The sequence below is a fragment of the Rattus norvegicus genome, chromosome X, assembly GCF_021556685.1.
Source record: "Rattus norvegicus strain SHRSP/BbbUtx chromosome X, alternate assembly SHRSP_T2T, whole genome shotgun sequence".
In the NCBI taxonomy this organism is placed as follows: domain Eukaryota; kingdom Metazoa; phylum Chordata; class Mammalia; order Rodentia; family Muridae; genus Rattus; species Rattus norvegicus.
The window spans coordinates 111,496,350-111,518,868 of NC_141554.1; the positions used below are offsets into that span (position 1 = coordinate 111,496,350).

Genomic DNA, 22,519 nt, shown 5'->3' on the forward strand with positions numbered 1-22,519 from the left:
ACAGGGTACTCGAGACCAAGAAATTTCTCCGCAATGGGCAGATATTTAGCTCACAGTTTTGCAAGCTGAAATTTTCAAAAACTGGGGAACCATATCTGCCATGGGACTTCTTATTATATCATAAGGCCACAAAGAGTAGCATATAGTGAAAGAAAAAAACAGGAGAGAAAGTAAGAAGGAACGAAGTTCATCACCTTTTTCTGGAACCCATCTCCACAATGACTAAACCACTCCTGCAATCTGATATTAGGAGATTCACTGGAGTTTTAATCAACTCATAAAAGTCTCTCATCTCTTAACACTTATGCACTAAGGATTTAAATTTCCAAAACATAAACTTTGAGGGATATGTAGAACCTTGCTAACAAGAATGCTTGGCATGTGGTAAGAAATCACTGGCATGTATCCTTAATATTAATACTAGTAATTTTTAAGTAGGATCCAATGAGTTAATACCTGGCTAATAGTGAGTTACAAGGCATGTAAAAGTGATAGATATTATATATTATTTTACACCATCTACTTCATAATAATAAAGTACAATTTTAGCCTTTTTCATTAGCAGTTATCATTCTTCTCATCCTTCTGAAAAATGGTAAAGGTAAAAACAAGTCCATGGAATTTGTCTAAGATTGGCTAAGTTGTGCATGCTATGGAAAATAGACAGGAAAGTATAGTTTGGAAGTGTAATAACTATTTTATGTGCACTTGGACATTCAAATGAGTAGGTAAAATGATATAAGGTATATAATCAAATAATTCTTTTCAATTAAATAAAGTCATATATCATATCTCAGCCCAGGAATCCTCTTTAGATTAAATAATAATTAGTATTCTATAAGAATGATTTTTTTGGTTATTAGAAAATCATCTATTTTTGTGCTGCTATTCTAAAGACAGGCAGGGAAATACAGGGATATAGCTAAGATATAAGTTGTTCCATAAGTTGATATCAAAATATGGTAGTCCACTTAGGGGCTTATGATCAATCGTCCATTTCTAGTGAGTTACATCATTTTTCTACTTCATTTCTTAGCTCAAAATAGCTTTCCAAAGTGTACCTATCTATTGTGGTCAACTTCTAGTGAACATGAAAAACAGGGAAAGTGAGGTAGTGCATCCAGGCTCGTAGTTTATCCTGTTTTGGTGCCATTGCCTTTAAAAGCTTCACAGATATGCAGTGAGACAAATAAAAAAGCCTTCCTGTGGCAGAGAGAGTTCTACAGCAAACTCTTCATTTTCCTCCGGAATCACAAGGAAACTACATTCCCTAGGCGCTACTGTAGTTTCCACTCAACACCTGAGTTCTGGTTAGAGGCCACAGGCCAGTGGTGGTATTTGCTAGAACTAGCCCTTAAAACTGTCCACAAGACTGTCCAACATCCCTTTCAGATATCTAACCAGACACAACTTATGTAACCAAAGGATTCCAGGCTCAAGAAGATAGTAAAGCCGTAGGACGGAAGAAGTTTGGGTCCCTTAGTGATGGCCTAAAACAGAGCATTCTCCTTTCTGGTGACTCGATGACCTACTTTAAAACTGTTTGGGAAGTGAATGTGTGAGATTTGTGACTACCACAAACATTGTGTAATTTATTTATTAGCACCACCAACAAAATCCCAGCCTAGAGAAGACCTTTATTAGTCTATTAGTATTTATTACCCTGACACTAAAGGTTATATAAATGTGATTTAAAAAACATACATTTAATATGTATACTGTATGAATAATGCCATATAATGTGTTATACTGAGGCAAACAAAATATCTCACTTCTCAAGTTATCAATTGTAATTTAAGTATAATTATACTTAAACTGGCTTTCTAATTTAAAATTACCATAGAGATATTCTGAGGAACAAAGGACATGCAAAATAAAAACAAAGTCTCCCAGCATTGAATTTCCCAAGCGTGAAACAAAACAGAAAGTACTAGAAAAAACAACTTACTGTTACAGACTGGGATACACAGAAATGGCTAGCTTCGTTCCAAAGAAATGATTTTTTTCACCTTCTAGTCAGAAGTAAACATGTATATGAAGCAATCGCTGAAGGCTTTCCTGAAGAATGTAAGAGAAGAACTGAGTCAAAGTAGAGGTATACCATGTTTTTGGGGACAGAAAAGAAAAAAAATCTTATTGAAAATAATGTAAAATTGTTGTTCCATCCCAATCAATATCTTTCTCATTCTACTTTAAAAGACATTTAGCAGCATGGAATTCCGAGCTATATATATATATTTGGCTTGCAAGTATTTATTTATTTTTTTTTCGGAGCTGGGGACCGAACCCAGGGCCTTGCGCTTGCTAGGCAAGTGCTCTACCACTGAGCTAAATCCCCAACCCCGCAAGTATTTATTATTATTATTTTTTAGAAATTTTGTATCTGTCTTCATCTGGGAATTTGGTTTATGGTTTTCTTCGTTTGTTGTGTTCTTATCCTAAGTGGAGTGTGTGGGGTGTGGGTATATTGTGGTGCAAGTGTGGGGGTATGCTTGAGAAGAGGAAAGGAACCAGTGAGAGTGGGAGTGGGAACAAGGTAAGGCAATGGAGGATAAGTAGGAACAAAGCATATGATATGTGCATAAAAACGTTCAGAATGAAGCCCATCATTTCCCAGTACTAGTAAAAAGAAAAGAATCACCTATAGACATAGGATGGCCAAGAAGGCTACTTAAACTATGTAAGAAATATTCAAACTGGGGTTTTCTTACTATGAGATAAAGTGTTTTGCAACCTCCTCAAGAAATCGTCCACCCCCAGGGTTTGAATGTGAATTACCCAGACCCTTGCTCCTATTACACTGTAAAGTTCTTTAAAGGGGAGCATTTCCTCAGCTCCACACTTCAGCGGTTTTTCTTGGCAATTGTCTCTCCTGTAATTCAGGGAGTGGCCTTCAGCTCTGCGTCACCGTGGAGGCCGAGCCTTCTTTGAGCAGCGCCTGTGAGTTCTGGCTTGCCAGCCTCGGGGGAGGAGCTGCATTTTAGCAGGCTGCAGCTGACAAGAAGCTTCAAGGTAATGTCTGACTTAAATTTATTTTCTAGTAACTTCTCGGAGCTCTGGGATAAAAATAAGGAGAGAGGAAGGATGATCTTGGGGTGGAAGGAATGGTTTGTGATTTTAAGAGAATTGGTAGCATTTTGAGGACATTAATCCTCTGGAACTTTTGTATCTCCCAAGGTTTTTTAAGTCCACAGAGTAGAAAGGGTGATCAGATTACAGCCTCTAAATTAAGGCTTCAGGGCAGCATGGCTGTTCATGCTAATTTCCTAACTTGGCAGACCTTGTTGATATTACGAGGTGTTCTGTTATTCTATGAAGTTTCAGACATTTATTCATTTACACAGAAATACAACTGATAGAAGTATTCAAAAACAGTGTGGTCATACATCTGCTAATTGGAATACACTGAAAAGTATGGCTATGTTACATACATATGAGTACCCGGAAGGGTCTCAAATGTGCAATTGAGAGAAGACATGGACACAATATATGCATGTATATGTATATGGTTGGAAAAATGTGACAGAAACTTCTGTGTTAGCATTCAGCATTTTGGGGTAGTCAAGCTGCTAATTTTAATGTGTAACCAATTTCAATATCAAAAGACTAGCTGACCATGTGATTATTTGTATAACTGAAAGAAATGAAGCTCGAACAGCTACCCATTTTCTTTAAATATAAACATTCAAAAAACTCATGTACATATACTTCCACAACCATACTTAATTTTTTTCCAGTAGTGGAAATTTTCCTAGACTTGGTCACATAAGTAGTATGGATGCTGTTCTGATTATAACTCTGTGTGTCCTTCTTGCAATTCATTATTTCAGGTCATGCGTAGAGCCCTAGTTGCCAAAAATCATTTTCTGCATCATCTAAGTGTACAGATAAAACAAAATATTTAGTTTATTCCTGTAAGCCATTTAAAGACTATTATATGGCATGATACATGCACGCTCTGTAGTATTATGTGTCTGATAAATAGAAAACATTAGCCTCCACCTGAAATAATTTGAAAGTTTCTGAGGAGAAAGTACATGGTAAAGAGAGAACAACAATTACATATGCTATCTCAATATATGTGTGTTAGTATAATGTATGCAACTAAATCTGAAAAATTTATGTGTATTCTAACAGAAATACATATAATCTATATAGTTAAAGAATCAGGGACTGCTTTAACAGTCTATAATTTAAAGTAGTAATTCATTTTTATTGTTTTTTACATCTTCAGGGAAACATAGAGATAAAATATTACACGCTTGGGAAAAGCCTAATTTAGTAAGTTATGTAAACTCATGTGGAAAACACTTATTTATATAGAATTATGTTCAAACCATACTGTAGAGTGGGGTTCATGAACCTGGTTTGAAATGGGCATTCATTCCTCTATCTATGTAAGCAAAATTGTAGAAGGAAAATATTAATGGTCGAAATTTGTGTTAGGTTGTACGTAACTTCTATATGCATATGTATTTTGAATCATTTTAATTCAATAAGCTTCTGGATCAGAAGAAATGCTGTGGTAAAAACATTACCCTATTTCTACCCTGTACTATAAACCCTTAAATGTCTTATTTAATGTTCCTAAATCTTCATTTGGTACTAAGACTCGAACCCAGGAGCTTAAGTGTGCCAAGCAAACACTGAGCCACATCCTTAGCCCTTAGTGCTTATGTTTAGCATAAAGAATTCTCAAAACCCAAAAATGCTCTCAAATTTCTAGTGCAGCTTCTATCCTTCTTCCCTAAGACAGATCTTGTGTTAAGGCCCTGCCTATATATCACCAACAGGCTGCCATTCTGGTACTGGTCACAAGATGGCTAAAGCACCAGAAAGCCTGAATTTCCCTCAGAGGACCATTTTTATGAAGCAGGAAAACAAAACAGTGATACTGTTTTTTCTTTAATTATTAAGACTATGAGACACCGCATGCCACATAACTCATTTCATTGAAAACAACTGCACTTTTAACCAAGGAATCCATATGAAGATTAATGGGTAGATTCTATCAGAAAATCTATATTGTGATTCATAGGAGACACAAGCTAATTTGTTACCTTCCTCTCCTCATGCCTCACCTCCCACTTCTCTAGAGTGAGATCCATTTCAGCGTGAATGGTAAAGAATATTTCATCTTGAGAGAACACAGGAGAAAACAAATATGACATCTGCATTAATGACTATGTCTCATCTCCTCCCTGTATTGCACAAAGGCATGCCTGCTAGTTTGGGTAGGCAGGGTTTGTTTGTTTGTTTGTTTGTTTTAACACTTCTTCCCTTTATTGATTGGATTTCCTGTCTTCCTTTTGTACAACCTCGGTTAATAGCAGAGGTGTCTTGAGATTGGAGTGACTCCAGAAAGGCAGCGTAACTACATACGTGCCCCACAGGGTGAAAGACCTGTTTGGAAGTCAGCTGGCGTGAGGGTCACACAGCCAGACTACCTACCAGTGTACCAAACAGAGGTAAGTAAGACTCTCCCTGTTTCAGGAAATGCTATACGTTTGAAAACATGCTGAGGCCTTAAAGGGTACTTGATTTCGCTTCCTGCTTTGCATCTGTAGCATTTGAGTTTCAAAGTAACTTTTGTATTAACATAATTCAGTTAAGAGTTTGAAGTAAAGGCATATGTTCAACTCACACATTGCCTTTTAGTGTTAAGGAAACGTTGGAAGCATTTAACCACGTAGAAGAATTACATTCCTTTTAGCTCATTTTTGAACTTCTGAATAAGACTTTGAGAATGGAGCTGAAAATTCAGTGAGGCCCCCCATATGGTCCTCATGAATCCTAAATTTGAAGATTCAGTACCACAGGAGAAATACCAGGAATGTGAGAGTATTGAAGTATCCAGTAACATAAATAAATTCCCTAGCATACAACTACTACTGATACATATTCTTCAGCAACATTATGAGTTCTTTAATTGGGATTAGTGCGCAAGTTTATTTCCTGGTATTATCTCCTTATTCATAAAACTGCAACGAGAGACCTCTCTTATCTTTTCAGTTTGTCTCTTTCAAGTACATTAGTTTGACTTGTACTTCAGCAAGATACTTTCATTTGTTAATAGTGTTTTCCCTATTTCAGTATCTTCCAGAGTTCTCTTATTCAAACAACATGTTCAAGTATCCTGGGGACATATCTGTGGAAGAAAACGGTGCACATAAGCTATAAACTCTTTGTGGTTCTAAATCAAAAAGAAACGTTACTAAGACTGGTGTTTTGATAGCACTTGTATTTGCAGCCACAAGGCTAGCCAATCTCTTTGTCTGTAATACTAACTACTTGGCACATTAATCTAAATCATAATGGATGGTGAATATGTCCTATGTAGTTGGAAAGACCAATTATGGCCAGCCAAAGTTTTAGATAGGTCTGAAAGTCCTTCAGACAGTAAGAGGAAAAAGACATTGTCTGTAGAAGTTGAAATACTTTCACTGGATGAGAAAATTACCGTGGAAAGCAAAGACACAAAAGTCCTAACCAAATCTGCTGTCGAAGCCATTATGTCCTCTCTAACAGTGCAGTCAGAGGTCAGCTTTACACCTACGGAGGAAACTGCCTATGAAAGATCACTGAAAATGGCACTGGAAATCGTGGAAGAAAGAACAAATCAGAGCCACGAAAGCATGGCAGAAGAGCAACATATGGCTACAGCATCTGAAAATGTGCCACAGCAGCCGCCTGATTCGCCTCCTCATAAAAAGTTCCGGAAACTCGAAAGCAACCTCCAGGAAGACTCGGCTTCCATGTTGCTGTGCTCCGAGAGTGATGATTCCCTCTCCGACGAGAAGTTGCAGGTGCACACAACCAGTGAGAACATGCCAAGTGAAGTGGAAATGAAGTCAGAAAACTTAAGCTGCTGCCAAACGTACCCTTCCTTTTCAGATGATGATGATAAAAAAGAAGAAAAGAAAAAGATTGACATCTCGGCGATCATGTCTGTGAATTTATCGCTCAAAGAAGAAAGCGAATTTATTAAAGAAGAAAAGTTTGTCCCCTCATCAGAAGATCTCGCTGTACCCAAAGAGGAGTCCCAAGACATCCTCCCAGATGCCCCGGCTGTTTCCTCTGAATGCTTTATTGTCTCAGAGAATAACATGGAAGATCCTGGAGAGGGCCCATCAAATCAGAATCCAGGTTCCTATGGCAGCCAAAGTCAGTCTACTGTGGAATCAGATGTAGGTGCTGAGACATCCACTGCAGGGTGCTCAGGGGACTATCAGGTTTCCCTTCCTGCCCGTGATACAGTCAACAGTGATCTACTACTCCAGAGACTGGATTTAGAAGATCTTGAGGAAGAAGCCCGAGCTTCTGGCAAGCTTTTGTCTCTAAATCCTGCCTGTGCGGCTGCGTTAGAAAATGATGATGAGGACGACGATGAAGACCTTCCACGTTTCATCCTCCGTTATGAGACACGTGCATTTGAAACCGGCATGATAGTGTGGTTTAAATATCAAAAATACCCATTTTGGCCAGCAGTGATCAAAAGCATCAGGCGGAAAGAGAGGAAAGCGAGTGTGCTTTTGGTTGAGGCAGACATGAATCCTCAAAAGAGAGGCGTTAGAGTATCTTTGAGAAGGCTGAAAAAATATGACTGTAAAGAGAAACAGGCACTAGTGGAGAAAGCCAGGGAGGAGTACAAGGAGAGCATTGATTGGTGCGTGTCGCTGATTTGTGACTACCGAGTTAGACTAGGCTGTGGTTCTTTTACTGGTTCATTCTTTGAGTATTACGCTGCTGACATCAGTTACCCGGTCAGGAAAATCATCAAACAAGATACGTTCAGAAATATATTTCCAAAGCTATACAATGAAGACGCGGGGGAGCAATTGCCTGTGGCATCTCACGCCAAGAGAGTATCTTTCCGGAAAATTCTCCCTGATCGCATGAAGCCTGCTCGGGACCGAGCTAACAAGAACCTTGTAGATTTCATTGTCAATGCAAAAGGAACTGAGGACCACCTCCTGGGAATTTTAAAGGGCACAAAAAAATCCAAGTGGCTGAAATCATTTCTGAATGCAAAGAGTTTCACACCCTGTATTGAAACCTACTTTGAAGACGAAGATCAACTGGATGAAGTGGTGAAATATCTACAAGAAATTTATAAGCAAATTGACCAGAAGATGCTGACTCTGATAAAAGATGACAAAATTAAGTTTGTCTTGGAAGTTCTTCTACCCGAAGCAATTATTTGCTCAATTTCTGCAGTTGATGGCTTAGATTATGAAGCAGCGGAGGCAAAGTATCTAAAGGGACCATCCCTTGGCTATAGGGAGAGAGAATTATATGATTCCAAAATCCTATTTGAAAAGAGGCGGAGGTCATTACCAAATGAAGGTCGTTAATTATGCCAAGAGTTGAAACCAAAATGGAAACTAGATGAAACTTTGGAAAAGTAATCTTCTAAAAGTTCCAATGCATAAATATTTGCTGAAAATGAAGGGAGGGTCCTTGAATTCTAAGTTCTTTTATTTTTTGAAGATCCATGTGATCCGCAAATACCAATACATCCACCTTTATTTTCTTGTGCTTTTTCAGATTCAGCTTTATCAGTATATTTTTAGCAGTTTTTCTAATATATTTTGGAATGCATAATTCTTAGGCAACTTTAGGGGGAACTGTTACTTTGTTTTATGATATTTTGGTGTCTTTGCTGTATAGGTAAATACATTATGTACATTCAGTTCAATAAAACTGCACTGGTGTTAGATTTTAAGCAAGAGAATTAGAAGAGATGTCTAAAACAAATACCAGTTATATATTTTTTTGGTCAATTTTTTTATAAAGTACTGACTTTTCTCTTAAGATAGCCAATTTATTTTTCCTGCCATGCCTATTTATTTTTGGGAAAAAATATCTCTAAATCATAGAACCAAAGATAGATTAAAATTTGCCACATATATACAACTAACCACAATTGCTTCTGCAAGAAAACAATCTAAAATTAAAAAGTAAATGGGTTATCCACATGTAATCTATCTGAGTGTACGTATGTTTATAACACCTCAGCATGCAGAAAATGATTGTTCATTGTACACTTCTCTGAAATTCTAGTTTGAGGAGTGTCTGTCGTTCAGTGCTGAATAATTTCTAAAACAGATAAACTTCTGGCTATCTTCATTATCATGAGTAGATCATAATATAGCAATTTGAGTACATGTAGAAGACAGTTAAAATGAGCGTGTCAACAGTCTAGCCACCCTACAGTCCAGGGTTGCTGCTTCATATCCTTCTAGTTTGATATAAAGTAAGAAAAGCAAGCACTGTGTTCAGTCCTTTCTCCGAATATAAAGTCATTTGTCTCCAACCAAGCAAGCTTTAGCATCTGGCTTATTTCTAGAACGGTTCCAATTGGTTCCAGTAACATAATTGCCAACTGGTTAATCATTCCAACATACTAGATGGACCAGTATCTGGGAAATTGGAAAAATGTTACAGCAAAAGTTCTTTACTTGCTACATGTGGCCGTTATTCTGTATATGGTTATGTATACAAAATTAGTCGTTCTTGTAACTTGAAACAAGATTTTTTTTATAAGACTAAATCTTAGAAAAGCTAGTATATTTAAAAAAAATTAATGTGAAAAGGTGTACTAAGGGCTTAACACAAACCTATCTCCATTTTTACCTCACAGAGTGAGGCAACTTTCACTCTTGGGCTCTTTTGTGTTCATCTCACACAGCTCTGTGTTTATGTACAATTTGCAGAATTTTGGTATTTGATTTATAATAAAGCTCTCATATCTTTCACTTTAGATGTTCATTTCACTTTAGATATATAGAGACATTGTGGTGTTTGTGTAAATGAATATATGTACAAGCATATATATCTACATGCACACACAATTCATTTAAAACTTGTAAGTGTTGTCATCATTTAACTCTTGTTATAAGTTGTCATTCTAAATAAATGCCCACTTTCAGGATTGAATTTGTATTGTTTTAAAAAATCTTCCAGATTATTTATGCTTTGTGTCTTAACAAAACTATTTTTAGACCCCACCCAAAACTTCCTTTATTATGCATAATCTGTCAACCCCCATAATTTCCATATAGCTTTGAAGAGTGCATTATGACACACCATACCACACAGTATGTCGACTCTTTGATCTGGGAAAATGCATTATATTTACACCATAATACTGTGTCCCTCAGGTTCCAACATATTGCCCCTTCAGTATTCCTGGGAAACTATTTCTGTAATCCTAAATCTGTGTTCTAATATATTTGTTGAAGTTGTGTTTAGAGACAGGGTTTCTCTGTGTAGCTCTGGCTGTCCTGGAACTCACTCTGTAGACCAGAGAGATCTGCCTGCCTCTGCCTCCTGAGTGCTGGGATTAAAGATGTGTGCCGCCACCACCACCACCACCACCAAAAGACTCTCATACACTTTTATCTCTTAGTATTAAGGTTATAGATTGCCTGTATTTGAAAATGAGAGCCTCAGATTTCCTCACATTAGTTAATGGTTGGGTATTCTGATGTAAAGACCGAGGCACTCGGTCCCTTTCGAGATGTCATTTTTCTTTTGCCATATCCTGAACTGAGACACCTCTGCCCTTTGCATGGGTCATCAACTGGTATTTGGTCTGTGGAAAACAATGAACTTAACTTCTTCACAGTGCTCCTAGACTATGTGGCTGCTGCAGCTCTTATGGCTGTTGCAAGCTGTAAATTTGTTCCAAGATGGACCCTCAGCATAAGATTTTAATCTGAGGGAAAAGCCTGTTTTGTCATCTACCCCTAGCTATTGTTTAAAGGTGACCCTCATCTCCAGTTAAAAGAAGAACACTCAATTTCAAAACCAGATTTTACTTAGGGGTTTGCCAAACTGCATGAAGATCATGTACAGTATTCAAAGGGTTATACATCTGTGTGTCTGCATCCAAACAAGGAAAGAATGGAATGCTGAGACACGGAATTCCATAAAGATGGAAATGCTAAACATTTTGAGGCACGTTTTCACACAATCAACACTGGCCTGGAACTCAAAATGTATTTCAGACTCACTGTGAACATACGATCTCACTGTTCTTCATGTATGCACCATCTTGCCCAGCAAACACGAGAATCTTGAATATCTAAAATCATCTGAACTTTCAGCCGGACACTAGCAGTAATTTGAAACTGCTGAAAGTAGGTGTTCAAGCAGCTGGAAATTTAGCAATGAGCCAGAGAAATATCCTCTTTTAGGTTAAATAAGAATATATTTATATATGGTTAAATACAGACAATGCATAGTTAAAAACCAAAGCCAGTGAATTGGTAATCCTAAATTGATGTGAGCTTTTAATAAAAAATAAATGTTAGCAAAGCTAATGCTCATATAAAAAAATCAATGCTTAGGCCTAACCACATTTTCAGCTGTTTGTGTGGTTCATCTGAACCTCATTTGGGATACCATACATACTCAGTGTAATGACTGTATCAGCTTAATGTTTGTCTTCTACTGGGAGAAGGGACTAGTTTTCTTTCCCATGCCCTTCACCTTACAGAAGCTCTCTTTAATGAAAATTAAGTTGTATTTCTTATTGAATGAGTGCCTCCACATTTTCCTCTTATTTAATACACTTGTTTGGAGAGGGTGACAGAATCAGCCAGTACCAAAGGACATTAAGTGATACATTATACACATTTATGATGTCAATTTTCAGGAATAATGGAGACGGAATGGACTTGTTTGAGTAGGCTCTCTGAAGCTTGACTAGGGAACATCAATGACAAGGCAATTCACGGAAGCAATAGACATGGTGGAAAAAAAATTCTCAAAGTTAATTCTTTGAGAATACTGGGTGTAATGAAAAACATACAGTTCAACCAAGATGTTTATAGTTGGATGGGTGGATTTTAAAAATCTGATACATAAATCATTTAACAATGAAGATATGCTCTTGAAAATATGTTACCAGGCACATTCATCATTTTGAAAATGACAGTGCAGGCTTACACAAACTTCGATGCTCTAGCTCTGCTACATCCCAAGGTTGCATGCTGTGTTCGATAGCTCGCACATCATAAATCTCTACAGCATGCTCCTTCACTGAATACAGAGGGAAACTAAAGCAATGGCAAGTATCCATGTACCTGAACAGAGAAAAGCTACAGCAGAGCCACAACATGGATAGCTAAATAAATGCTGTCTGTAAGTAATACCAAGAAAGAAGCTTTCAGGAGTAGAAATTGCCCTGGATGAGGGAGTGCAAGTCAGTGGCAAGGGAATGCAAAGGCCTCAAATATTATACTGCACTCCTGTAATATTTTTATACACACTGTGTGCTTCAGCTAGTGGCATTTATATAACCTGTGTTTCTTACCTTAAAAATAATCAATGCTAATATAAATTTAATCTTAAACTTTGATTCTTTCAATTTTGTGAGCCTTGTAATAATGCTTATTAATTAGCTATCTCTAATCTCTTATTATTATTCCCAACAATTATCTACTGCTGACTATCCTAATATTGACACTAAATCAAAAATACAGAATAGAAGGGTTGTGAGAGCCAGAGGCAGTGGACATACGCTGTGAAAAACTATTTGCCAGTTATGATAGCACCATTGTACACACAAACTCTCATTGGCAGTGGCTGCATACACAAGGCCTACGTAAGATCAAACTAGTCGGGGTTGGGGATTTAGCTCAGTGGTAGAGCACTTGCCTAGGAAGCGCAAGGCCCTGGGTTCAGTCCCCAGCTCCGAAAAAAAGAACCAAAAAAAAAAAAAAAAGATCAAACTAGTCACCCTAGCTGTTCCTAAAGTTCCACTCTGGCTGAGACGCTATTGATGTTGATGGCTACTTGTGGAGAGTGAGTTTTCTTCAGAGATAATGCTCCTGAGAGCCATTCATCCCCTTGAAGGTGCTTCTACATCCATGTCTATACAAGCAGTACTTAGTGAAGTCAGTGTATCAAAAATAAGAGCGCATGAGATTCAGAGGGAAAATGCTGAAGAGGAGGGGGAGGAGAGAAAAGGGAGGAAATTTGATCAATACACATTGTGTGCTTGTATGAGACTATGGAACAAAAGCGTAAGGACTGGAGAGAGAGCTCAGTGTGTAACAGCACTTGCTCCTCTTGCGGAAGATCTGAGTTTGGTTCCCAGCATCCACTTCTGGAGGTTCTCAGCTGCCTGTGATACCACATCCAGGATGTGTGATGTCCCGCCCTCCTCAAGCACTTGTCTTCATGTTCACATACCAGAAGCAGACACACGACCATACATATAATTAAAAGTAGTAAAAATAAATTTAAAACAAATAAATAAAATTTAAAGAAACCCATAAACATCCTTATTACACTGCTTGCCTCAAGGCTCTGAGATCGTCTTGGAAGGAGAGGAGAAAAGACTATAAGAGAGGTAATGAGTGACTATATGAAAACAGTGTTTTCTAGACACATAAGATGTTTTAAACACACACTTAAGTATTGGCATGCACAACATCTTCAAAAGCTCAAACCACACAAAAATCCCATTACAGAACTCAAGCCAGTAGGCATGAATTTTCACCTCTAGTTAAGGAACTGTTGGCATCTAATTGTTGCCAGGAAGAAGAAAATCAGTTTTCTTTGAGGGTGTGACTTCTGGCAGATCAATCACACTCCAGGGCCAGCCCCCATCCTCAAGAGTATTTAGGCTGCACAAATGGGACTCAAAGAGTTAAGAGTGACTGCCTTGTCAAAATAAGAAGTTGAGTGAGTAGGAAGGTAATGGGGAGGTCTGAGAGGAGTTGGTGGATATGGTTATGACTAAAATACAGTGAATGAATGAAAATATACTGCATGAAATTCTGAAAGAAATGATAAAGATATTTAAAGCCTGAAACAAGACACAGTTTTTAAAGGTAACACTTTAAAGGTCACAATTACTCACATAATGATAAACAATTCAATTAAAAGACTCAACAGTAATAAATCACAAATTAATATAAAAGATCTGCAAGTTTCAGGACACCAAGTAACTATTAGTGTAGAATATCCAAAGAATTCTAATATCATTTTAAAAAATTTAAAGCATCAAAACTAACAGGCCCAGCAAAATTCAATATATTACTACAAAACATGAAGCAAAAATGATGCCGAAGATTATCTAATATAGAACATGTTATAATTCCTACATGGAATTAAACGGTAAATGGGGAAAGGAAAAAATCAGTGTCTTTCAACAATAGAGTATGTATTTATCACAGCAAGTGTCTTACCACAACAGTTAACTAAGAAGTTGGTATGAGAAGTATGTTTTTGCTATTGCTGTGTCAATCTTGACCATGTCCTTTGGAGGAATTTGAAACACTTGGGCCTTCTCAAATAGAAAAGAGTTTACCACTACTATAAAATTACTGATAGCCTTAGCTTCCTGTCTCCAATTCTATGCCTCTTAAATTGATCTTATCTAGGAGATCCAAATAACTATGTACCCACAGATTCCCACTTCCACCTCCCCATGTCAAGTCAAATGATTTCCTATACCTTAGACTATCTTATAATCTATCCCTGTGAAATAAGGGGTGTGTCAGTCACACTTAAAGTCTCAGTCTTTTTTCTTGCAGTCATTCCTACATCATAGTTCTCTAATTTGAGCACAATGAAGTATGTTTCTCTCTAATAAGCCAATAATCTGAGTTCTTGTAGCTGATACGACATTTAAATGAATCAGAAACCAACAATGGCACCCTTCATTAATGGACAAATTTTGTCCCTGTATGTCCTTATTGTTACCATCCTTCCACCACCCATGAGCCCATTTGAAAATAATCTAATCAACTGAAGAGCACTTACAGCTAATAGTTTAGTCTCAGAAATGGAAAAAAGGTGAGAAATGATCTCCATAGGAGTCAAAGAAGCCAAAAGCTTTATCAACAGCATCTAAAAGCTAAAATATGGTTCAGCTATGCCCTGATGCTTCTGTGAAGCAAACAAGTTGTTTTAAATCTGTGGAAGTATTAATACATTATGATGGAAGCCTGTGTATAATGTGCAGTACATCCTTAACTTACTAGCAATGAACTAGTAATCCAGGTAGGGTGTTGCAAACCTATAAGCCTAACATTTCAGAGGCAGGCAGGATGACCATGAATTCAAGTCTGCTGGTACTACAGAGTAAGTTTGAAGCTAACCTACGCTATGTAGTAAAAGCACTAGTATTATACATGTTTAAACATACATGACACACGTTTAACTAGACATTAAAATTTATTCCTGGAGCTGGAGAGATGGCTCAGTGGTTAAGAGCACTTGCTGCTTTTTCAGAGGACCTGAGTTCAGTTGCCAACACCCTTTTTTGGCAGTTCACAGCAATCTATAACTCTAGCTTCAAGGTATCTAATGTTCTCTTCTCCACAGGTACCTAAACATATATGACATACACACATACACATGACTAAAGATAAAATGAAGATTTACTTCTCATCCATCTAAGCACATACATAAACATTTGTAAAGTCTGTAATTCACTAATTTTTAATCATATAGGATCATTCTCTATGAACATTAACCAGTCATTTTTAGTTAATCAATAACGCATAATTTTTATTGATTGTACATGGTAAATTAAATCAAAACAACTCTTGTCAACAAGCTTATCATCTCAAATGGGGATTCTCATAATCTACCAATCAGTGTGAAATCAGAAACTCCTTTAAGGGTTTCTATACCGAAATTATAAATGTAACATTTCAAGACCACTTAGTTAAGACTCATAAAATGTTCCCCCTAAATGTAAACAACCAGTATCCCACGATCATAATGGTGTCATGCATGGCTGTTTTAGTTTTTGTTTTTTTTAATGGGAAGGATTATGAGATCCAGGACAGCCATCAAAACTTTAACATAATCTATCACCTTATAGCTGAACTTCAAAGGAATATTTTATACAAACCATAAAGTACTAACTCATCCACATTTAATGGACAAAACAGCTTTACAGTCAACACTTACACAAGGGCACCTCATACACATACAAACATAGCACATGTTGGTTAATTTTTGTCAGCGTCACACACAGGAAGAGGAGATCCCAAGATATTGCCTCCACCAGACTGGTCTGTAGGCAAGTTTCTATAATTAATTGATTTGGAAAGGTCCATCCCAATATGGGCAGTGCCAGCCCTGGGCAGGTGTTCCTGGAGTATCTAAGAAAGCACACTGAGCAAGCTATGGAGAGAGAGCAAGCCCTGTAGGCAGCATTTCCCCATGATTCCTACCACTGACCCAACATGGGTTCCTGCCCTGACTTTCTCAATAATGAACTGTGACAGGGAAATATAAACCAAATAAAGCCTTCCCTCCCTAAGTCTTTTGGTCATGATGTTTAATCCCAGGAACACATAAACTGACAGGACACATATTACCATACACATATAGAATTAATCTTGTAACCCTCTCAGACCTGTTCCCTCAAATCTCTAAATTCATTAATACATTCTTATATTAACATTATATAAACCTTTATGTTAATAAATATCTCAAATAAGAAACTGTAGAAACACAGTCCAAGAATGGAGTCGTGGAAGGGGAATTCTGAGTGCTTGTGAGAAAATGCCAAGAAAACCAAGAGTGAACTCAGTTTCTTCAAAACACAGGATCGTTCTTGGAATGAGATTTCATGCACCTCCCAGGTGTAGCTGATAGGGGTGAGTTTATTTCTGCTGTTGTTATTCACGTGTCTCTATGGAAAAACAAGTCTTTTTCCTGTGATTCTTATTAACCCACAGAGTATAAATTGTCTGATGCACTGAAAAAAATTTGGCTATTGCAAGAGACTTCAGTCTACCTCACCTTCAGGCCCCCACTCTCCCATTTTCCTGCTACAAATACGAACAGTAAACAAGAAATATATATTCATTAATTGAGGATAATCCTATAACTACCACATTTCATTATGACATTAATAAGAAGCATGTTTTATCCCAATTCTTATAAGCATTTTATTTTTGTTTTGTTTTGTTTTTTGTTTTTGAACAAGAATCTCTCTATGTAGCTCTTGCTGTCCTGGAACTCACTATGTAGATCAGGCTGGTCTCAAACTAACCTGTTTCTGTCAGCTGAGTGCTGGGATTAAAGGTGTACACCACCACCGGCTTATAAAGTATTTTAACTTTATCTAGATAGTGAATATAGCTAAATATATAAACAAAAGCATGAAAATAGCCACATGCATTTTTTTCTAGCTCCATAAACATATATGTTTGTTCTTGTCCTTTATAATTAGTTTCTAGTGAGATCACACATGGAAGCAGTTATATTCCAGTAAAAATTCTCTCTAGTTCAGTTTTTCTCAACTGTCCTAATGCTGCAACCCTTTAATACAGTTCCTCCTGTTGTAGTGACCCCCAACCATAAAGTTATTTCATTGCTGAAATTTTGCTCCTGTTAAAAATTATAATATCTGATATGCAGAGTATCTGATATGCAGCCCCCAAAAGGGTTGAGACCCATGGGCTCAGAATCACTGCTCTAGACCATACTTATTTAAAAGGAACAGTCATGGAGCTCATAGCACAGCCCCACAGGCCAAAGCAGTGTTAAGAAATAAGCAGGAAAGACTGATAGTACTCTGATTAGGGATGGTAGATTTGTGCAACCACCAGAGCCACTATAATTAGCCCAAATTAATAAAAACTGGCCAAAAGTATGTTTTAGAAAGTTTGGCTAAACTATAAAAACTACTTCTAAAGTAAAAGTAAATTAATGTAATTCCAATGTGCCTGACTATGCAATGGCCAAAAAACAAACTGTGCTTTCGTCAGAACACAAACACACACACAGTACAAACATCTTCCCGCTCTAGATTTTTCCGGTTTAAATGTTTATTTTTTTAATCTTTAATTGTCTGAAGAGACATGAGGCCCAATCACACATTAGCCTTGGCCTACACAGAGTAAGGATCATCACTTCCAGTCTTCCTCCTCTACTTGTCTCAAGGAAATTCTTAGGACACAGTAAAATGCAAGGACCCCTTATGAGAGCAGTGCACTGACCTTGGAGCTATTCTCTGAAGTACTTGTCCGAAATTGTTCAGCACGTTAATGATTTAATAAGAACAAGGAATATACTCTAAAATAATGCTGAAAACATATTGACTAGAACATTGTTCGACCATAAAAAGAATACACTCCTCTGTCACATGCCAAAAAAGAATGATGGATTTCAAGACAGCGTAAACCAGAGGCTGATTCTGCCCATACACATGCAATCTAAAGGATTCATCCTTGTAAGTGAAGACTGAAAGTGACAGAGGCTCAGATGGGGAAGGAGGCAGGTGGTTTGTTTCTCTGATTTCTTTCTTGCATTTTATGTTGTGATTTTCTGTTGGGCCTGCGGGCCGGAGCAGTCAGTACCCATGTGTCACAGCATGCGTCCAGAGGTCGAAAGACAAGGTGCTGGGTTCAGTGGGCTCCTTCCACTATGTGGAACCTGACAAGGTACCTTTTGCGGGCTGAGCCAAGCCATATTTATTAACAGAATTACACTTTAGCCAGATTAAAATTTTCTGGAGATGTGTTTCACAGCATGAATGTACTTCATAATAATGAACTCTACATTTGAAAATGGTTAAGGTAGTCATTTTGTGAAGGCTTGTTTTAAACCATAATTAATAGAGATGCAGAATCTATATATTACCACCAAGGGAGTCCATACAGAAAAAAGGAAGCTGCTGCATCGTTCTAGATTATTGACTTATTATTGCTTACTTATCTACGGTCCCTTAATCCCCAGGTCAGAGCTGACCTTGAGATGTCCATGCACATGACTGATAATACTACAAGAATGTCATTAACAGTGCTACTCTTTATGAAAGAGAGAGCAGAAGGGGGAGTGGAGGTTGTACATTTCGTTCTCTGTGGCAAATCCATGGTGGATTTGCTTTTAATTCCCTCCCTTAGAGCTTTAGGATTGGATAGCCCCCTAGTAACATTTGCCAGCAGCATTAAACACAAACAACCCACTGATTGGTGACAGAAATGATGGACTGAGACTGAAGAGATAGCTAAGGGTTAAAAGGCCCTGCTGCACTTGCAGAGGACCCAGGATTTGCTTTCTAGCATACACAAGGGCTTACTACCATGTGTAACTTGTTCCAGGGCATCTAGTGCCCTCTAGTGGCCTTTGAGGGCACTACACACGTGTAGTAACATGTACAGGCAAAACACCAATACAGATAAAAAATCATTATAAAATATCCCAACAGACTAATTACCAGACCCCCCCCACCAAAAGGAGATGAGGCAAGACTGAGAAAAATAAAGTGCTTTCACTTGTTATGCTTCAGACCCTAGAAGATGCCGATTTACATGAGGCTAGATCTCTCTCTCTCTCTCTCTCTCTCTCTCTCTCTCTCTCTCTCACACACACACACACACACGCACACACACGCACACACACGCACACACACAAAGATCAGACTCAAGTCTTTACTTCTGCTTGATCATAAAGTTTCAAGTAGCAAAACCTAAGCTTGAGTTATTGGTAACATGAATAAATGGAGCAGTACAATGAGAGTCAGTGGACCATACTATGAGAGGAATCCTTACCCTCCTGGTCTTTTTTCCTTTTCTATCTTTTCATTGCTTTTAAAGACTTTAAAAAATTGTCAAAGCACAAACCTTCCTTACAAGACTTGTAGAAAAGAAAAAGACTTCAATGACATCATGATAAAACATATAATGCATTACCCTTTATAAAAATAAACAATAAAAAATCATTAAACAATCAAATACAATTCACAACAGCAACCCTGGGAAGGGAAAGGAGAGCTGGACTGACTTGGTTGTCAATTGTGTTGGTTGTGGTTACAGAGTTAGAGTGGAAGAAAGAAACAAGAGGTCCACCACAACAACGACAATTAATAATAGTGTATTCAGTATTATTTGTGAGATGAATAGACTATCACTGACCTCACTACAGTGAGGAAAAGTAGGTAATTATGTGAGATGTGTATATTAATTTGTCTCATTAGAGTAAGCACTTTAATATACAAATGTAGAGATGTTTCTCTGAGAGTAACAGAGTTATTGTCCTGTTAAAACTGATGAAACCTGGAAATATTGTAATTTGGATGTACATTTCATGTCCCTTATTTACCATGTATCGTAACATAGCAATGCAAGCCACTCTTGCATACCATCTGGTTCCTGTCATATCAGGTAGGTAAGAGCTATGGTTCACTGCTACTTTCCAGCACTGAGAGGATTTTGCCATATAACATTATCCTAGGAGAAGGTAAAGTTTCAAAATATAAAATATGATTTCTATGAGTATATATTACTCATGCACTGTCCCAAAAAGTTGTGAGGCAGGAGCCATATGCATCCTATCATTTTATACTCTTTTAGTATATATAATAGGGGACTGGAGAGATGGCTCAGTGTTTAAGAGTGCTGACTGCTCTTCCAGGGTTCTGAGTTCAAATCCCAGAAATCACATGGTGGCTCACAACCATCTGTAATGAGATCTGATGCCCTCTTCTGGTGTGTCTGAAGACAGCTACAATGTAATCATATAAATACAATAACTAAGTCTTTATATATATACACATATGTATATATATTAATATGTATATTTTAAAAATAAAAACAATTGTCCTTTTAAAATTCCTGTACTTATAAATAGTACTTATCAAAAAGGAAATTCACTGCACATGTGATAAGGCCATTTTCACTGCAATCCAAAGCCAGAAAAAAATAACAAACAAAAAATGATATACTAGTCCTTTATAGATGTGAAAATTCTCAAGATATATAGAAACTATATAAGATTATGTTTGTATATGTAATATTTTACAAAGGTTCATATATTAAATGCTTAGGCCCTATCTTGGGATAGTTTGGAAGTGGTAGAAAACTATGAATAGTATATACACTAGAAGGTACTCAGGTCATTGGACACAGGTCTTAGAAGACTATAATGGGACCCAATTTTTCCACTTCCTCTACTTTTTATGTCCTGGTAATTAAGGGAACAGGTTTGCTCCACCACACCCTTCTTATTATGAGGTGACAATACATCACTAAGGTAAACTGAAAATCAAAACAGTCCTGGATTCATTGTAACCTAATTCTCAGTATTAACACCAGAGGACACAGAAACAATACCCAAATTAACAAAATCAGAAAGGAAAAGGCAGATATGATAAAGAAACCAAGGAAATTCAAAAATTCATTAGATCCTGTTACAAAAGCCTAGAAAGCATTTGATAAAATTCAATACCCCATGTTAAAAGTCATGGAAAGATCAGGAATTCAAGGCCCATACCTAAACATAGTGAAAGTAATTTATGGCAAACCAGTAGCTATCATCAAACTAAATGGAGAGAAACTTGAAGTAATCCAAATAAATTCAGAGACTGGACAAGGCTGCCCACTCTCTCCCTACTTACTCATTATAGTACTCGAAGTCCTAGCCAGAGCAATCAGACAATGAAAGAAGGTCAAAAAGGGGATGCAAATGGAAAGGAGGAAGTCAAAATATCGCTATTTGTAGATGATATGATAGTGTATTTAAGTGACCCCAAAAATCCCACCAGAGAACTACTAAGCCTGATAAACAACTTCAGCAAAGTGGCTGGGTATAAAATTAACTCAAACACATCAGTAGCCTTCCTCTACTCAAAGGATAAACAGGCTGAGAAAGAAAGAAGGGAAATGACACCCTTGACAATATACTCAAATAATATAAAATACCTCGGTGTGACTCTAACCAAGCAAGTGAAAATCTATATGACAAGAACTTCAAGTCTCTGAAGAAAGAAATCAAAGATCTCAGAAGATGGAAAGATCTCCCATGCTCATGGATTGATAGGATTAATATATTAAAAAATGGCCATCTTGCAAAAGTAATCAACAGATGCAATGCAATCCCCATCAACATTCCAACTCAATTCTTCACAGAGTTAGAAAGAACAATTCTCAAATTCATCTGGAAAGGCAAAAAACCCAGGATAGTGAAAACTATTCTTAACAATAAAAGAACTTCTGGGGAAATCACCATTTCTGACCTCAAGCAATATTACAGAGCAATAGAGATTAAAACTCTATGGTATGGTACAGAGACAGGCAGGTAGATCAATGGAACAGAACTGAAGACCCAGAAATGAACCCACACACCTATGTTACTTGATTTTTGACAAAGGAGCCAAACCATCCAATGGAAAAAAGATAGCATTTTCAGCAAATGGTTCTGGTTCAACTGGAGGTCAGCATGTAGAAGAATGCAAATTGATCCATTCTTATTGCCCTGTACAAGCTTAAGTCCAAGTGGATCAAGGACCTCCACATCAAACCAGATACACTCAAACTAATAGAAGAAAAATTGGGGAAGAATCTCGAACACATGGGCACTGGGAAAATTTCCTGAAAAAAAAAAAACACTAATGGCTTGCTTATGCTCTGAGATCAACAATGGACAAATGGGACCTCATAAAATTGCAAAGCTTCTGGAAGGCAAAAGACACTGTTGTTAGGACAAAACGGCAACCAACAGATTAGGAAAAGACCTTTACCAATTCTTTATCTGATAT

The 22,519-nt window shown here is 37.4% G+C and overlaps 2 protein-coding genes across 9 annotated transcripts in view; one reads left to right on the top strand and one right to left on the bottom strand.

The window, feature by feature from the left end:
- Pwwp3b (PWWP domain containing 3B) overlaps window positions 1–9,939 on the top strand; it is a 34,125-nt gene extending 24,186 nt beyond the window's left edge. For 3 of the 6 annotated variants that reach the window (NM_001109321.2, NM_001434347.1, NM_001434346.1), the window contains 3 exons: window positions 2,884–3,012; window positions 5,334–5,468; window positions 6,094–9,934. In NM_001109321.2, the coding sequence (NP_001102791.1) occupies window positions 6,315–8,354 (2,040 nt within the window). In that variant the 5' untranslated portion in view covers window positions 2,884–3,012; window positions 5,334–5,468; window positions 6,094–6,314 and the 3' untranslated portion in view covers window positions 8,355–9,934. Of the gene's footprint in view, window positions 1–2,883; window positions 3,013–5,330; window positions 5,469–6,093 lie in introns of all 6 variants that reach the window. The other 3 variants (NM_001434345.1, NM_001434348.1, XM_087600570.1) reach the window with 2 other exon arrangements.
- The window catches only part of LOC103690886 (uncharacterized), a 109,117-nt gene that overhangs the window by 20,669 nt on the left and 65,929 nt on the right, over window positions 1–22,519 (bottom strand). For all 3 annotated transcript variants that reach the window (XM_087601004.1, XM_087601005.1, XM_087601003.1), the window contains one exon: window positions 1,949–2,058. The gene's annotated coding sequence lies outside the window, so the exon portion shown is untranslated. Of the gene's footprint in view, window positions 1–1,948; window positions 2,059–22,519 lie in introns of those variants that run through there.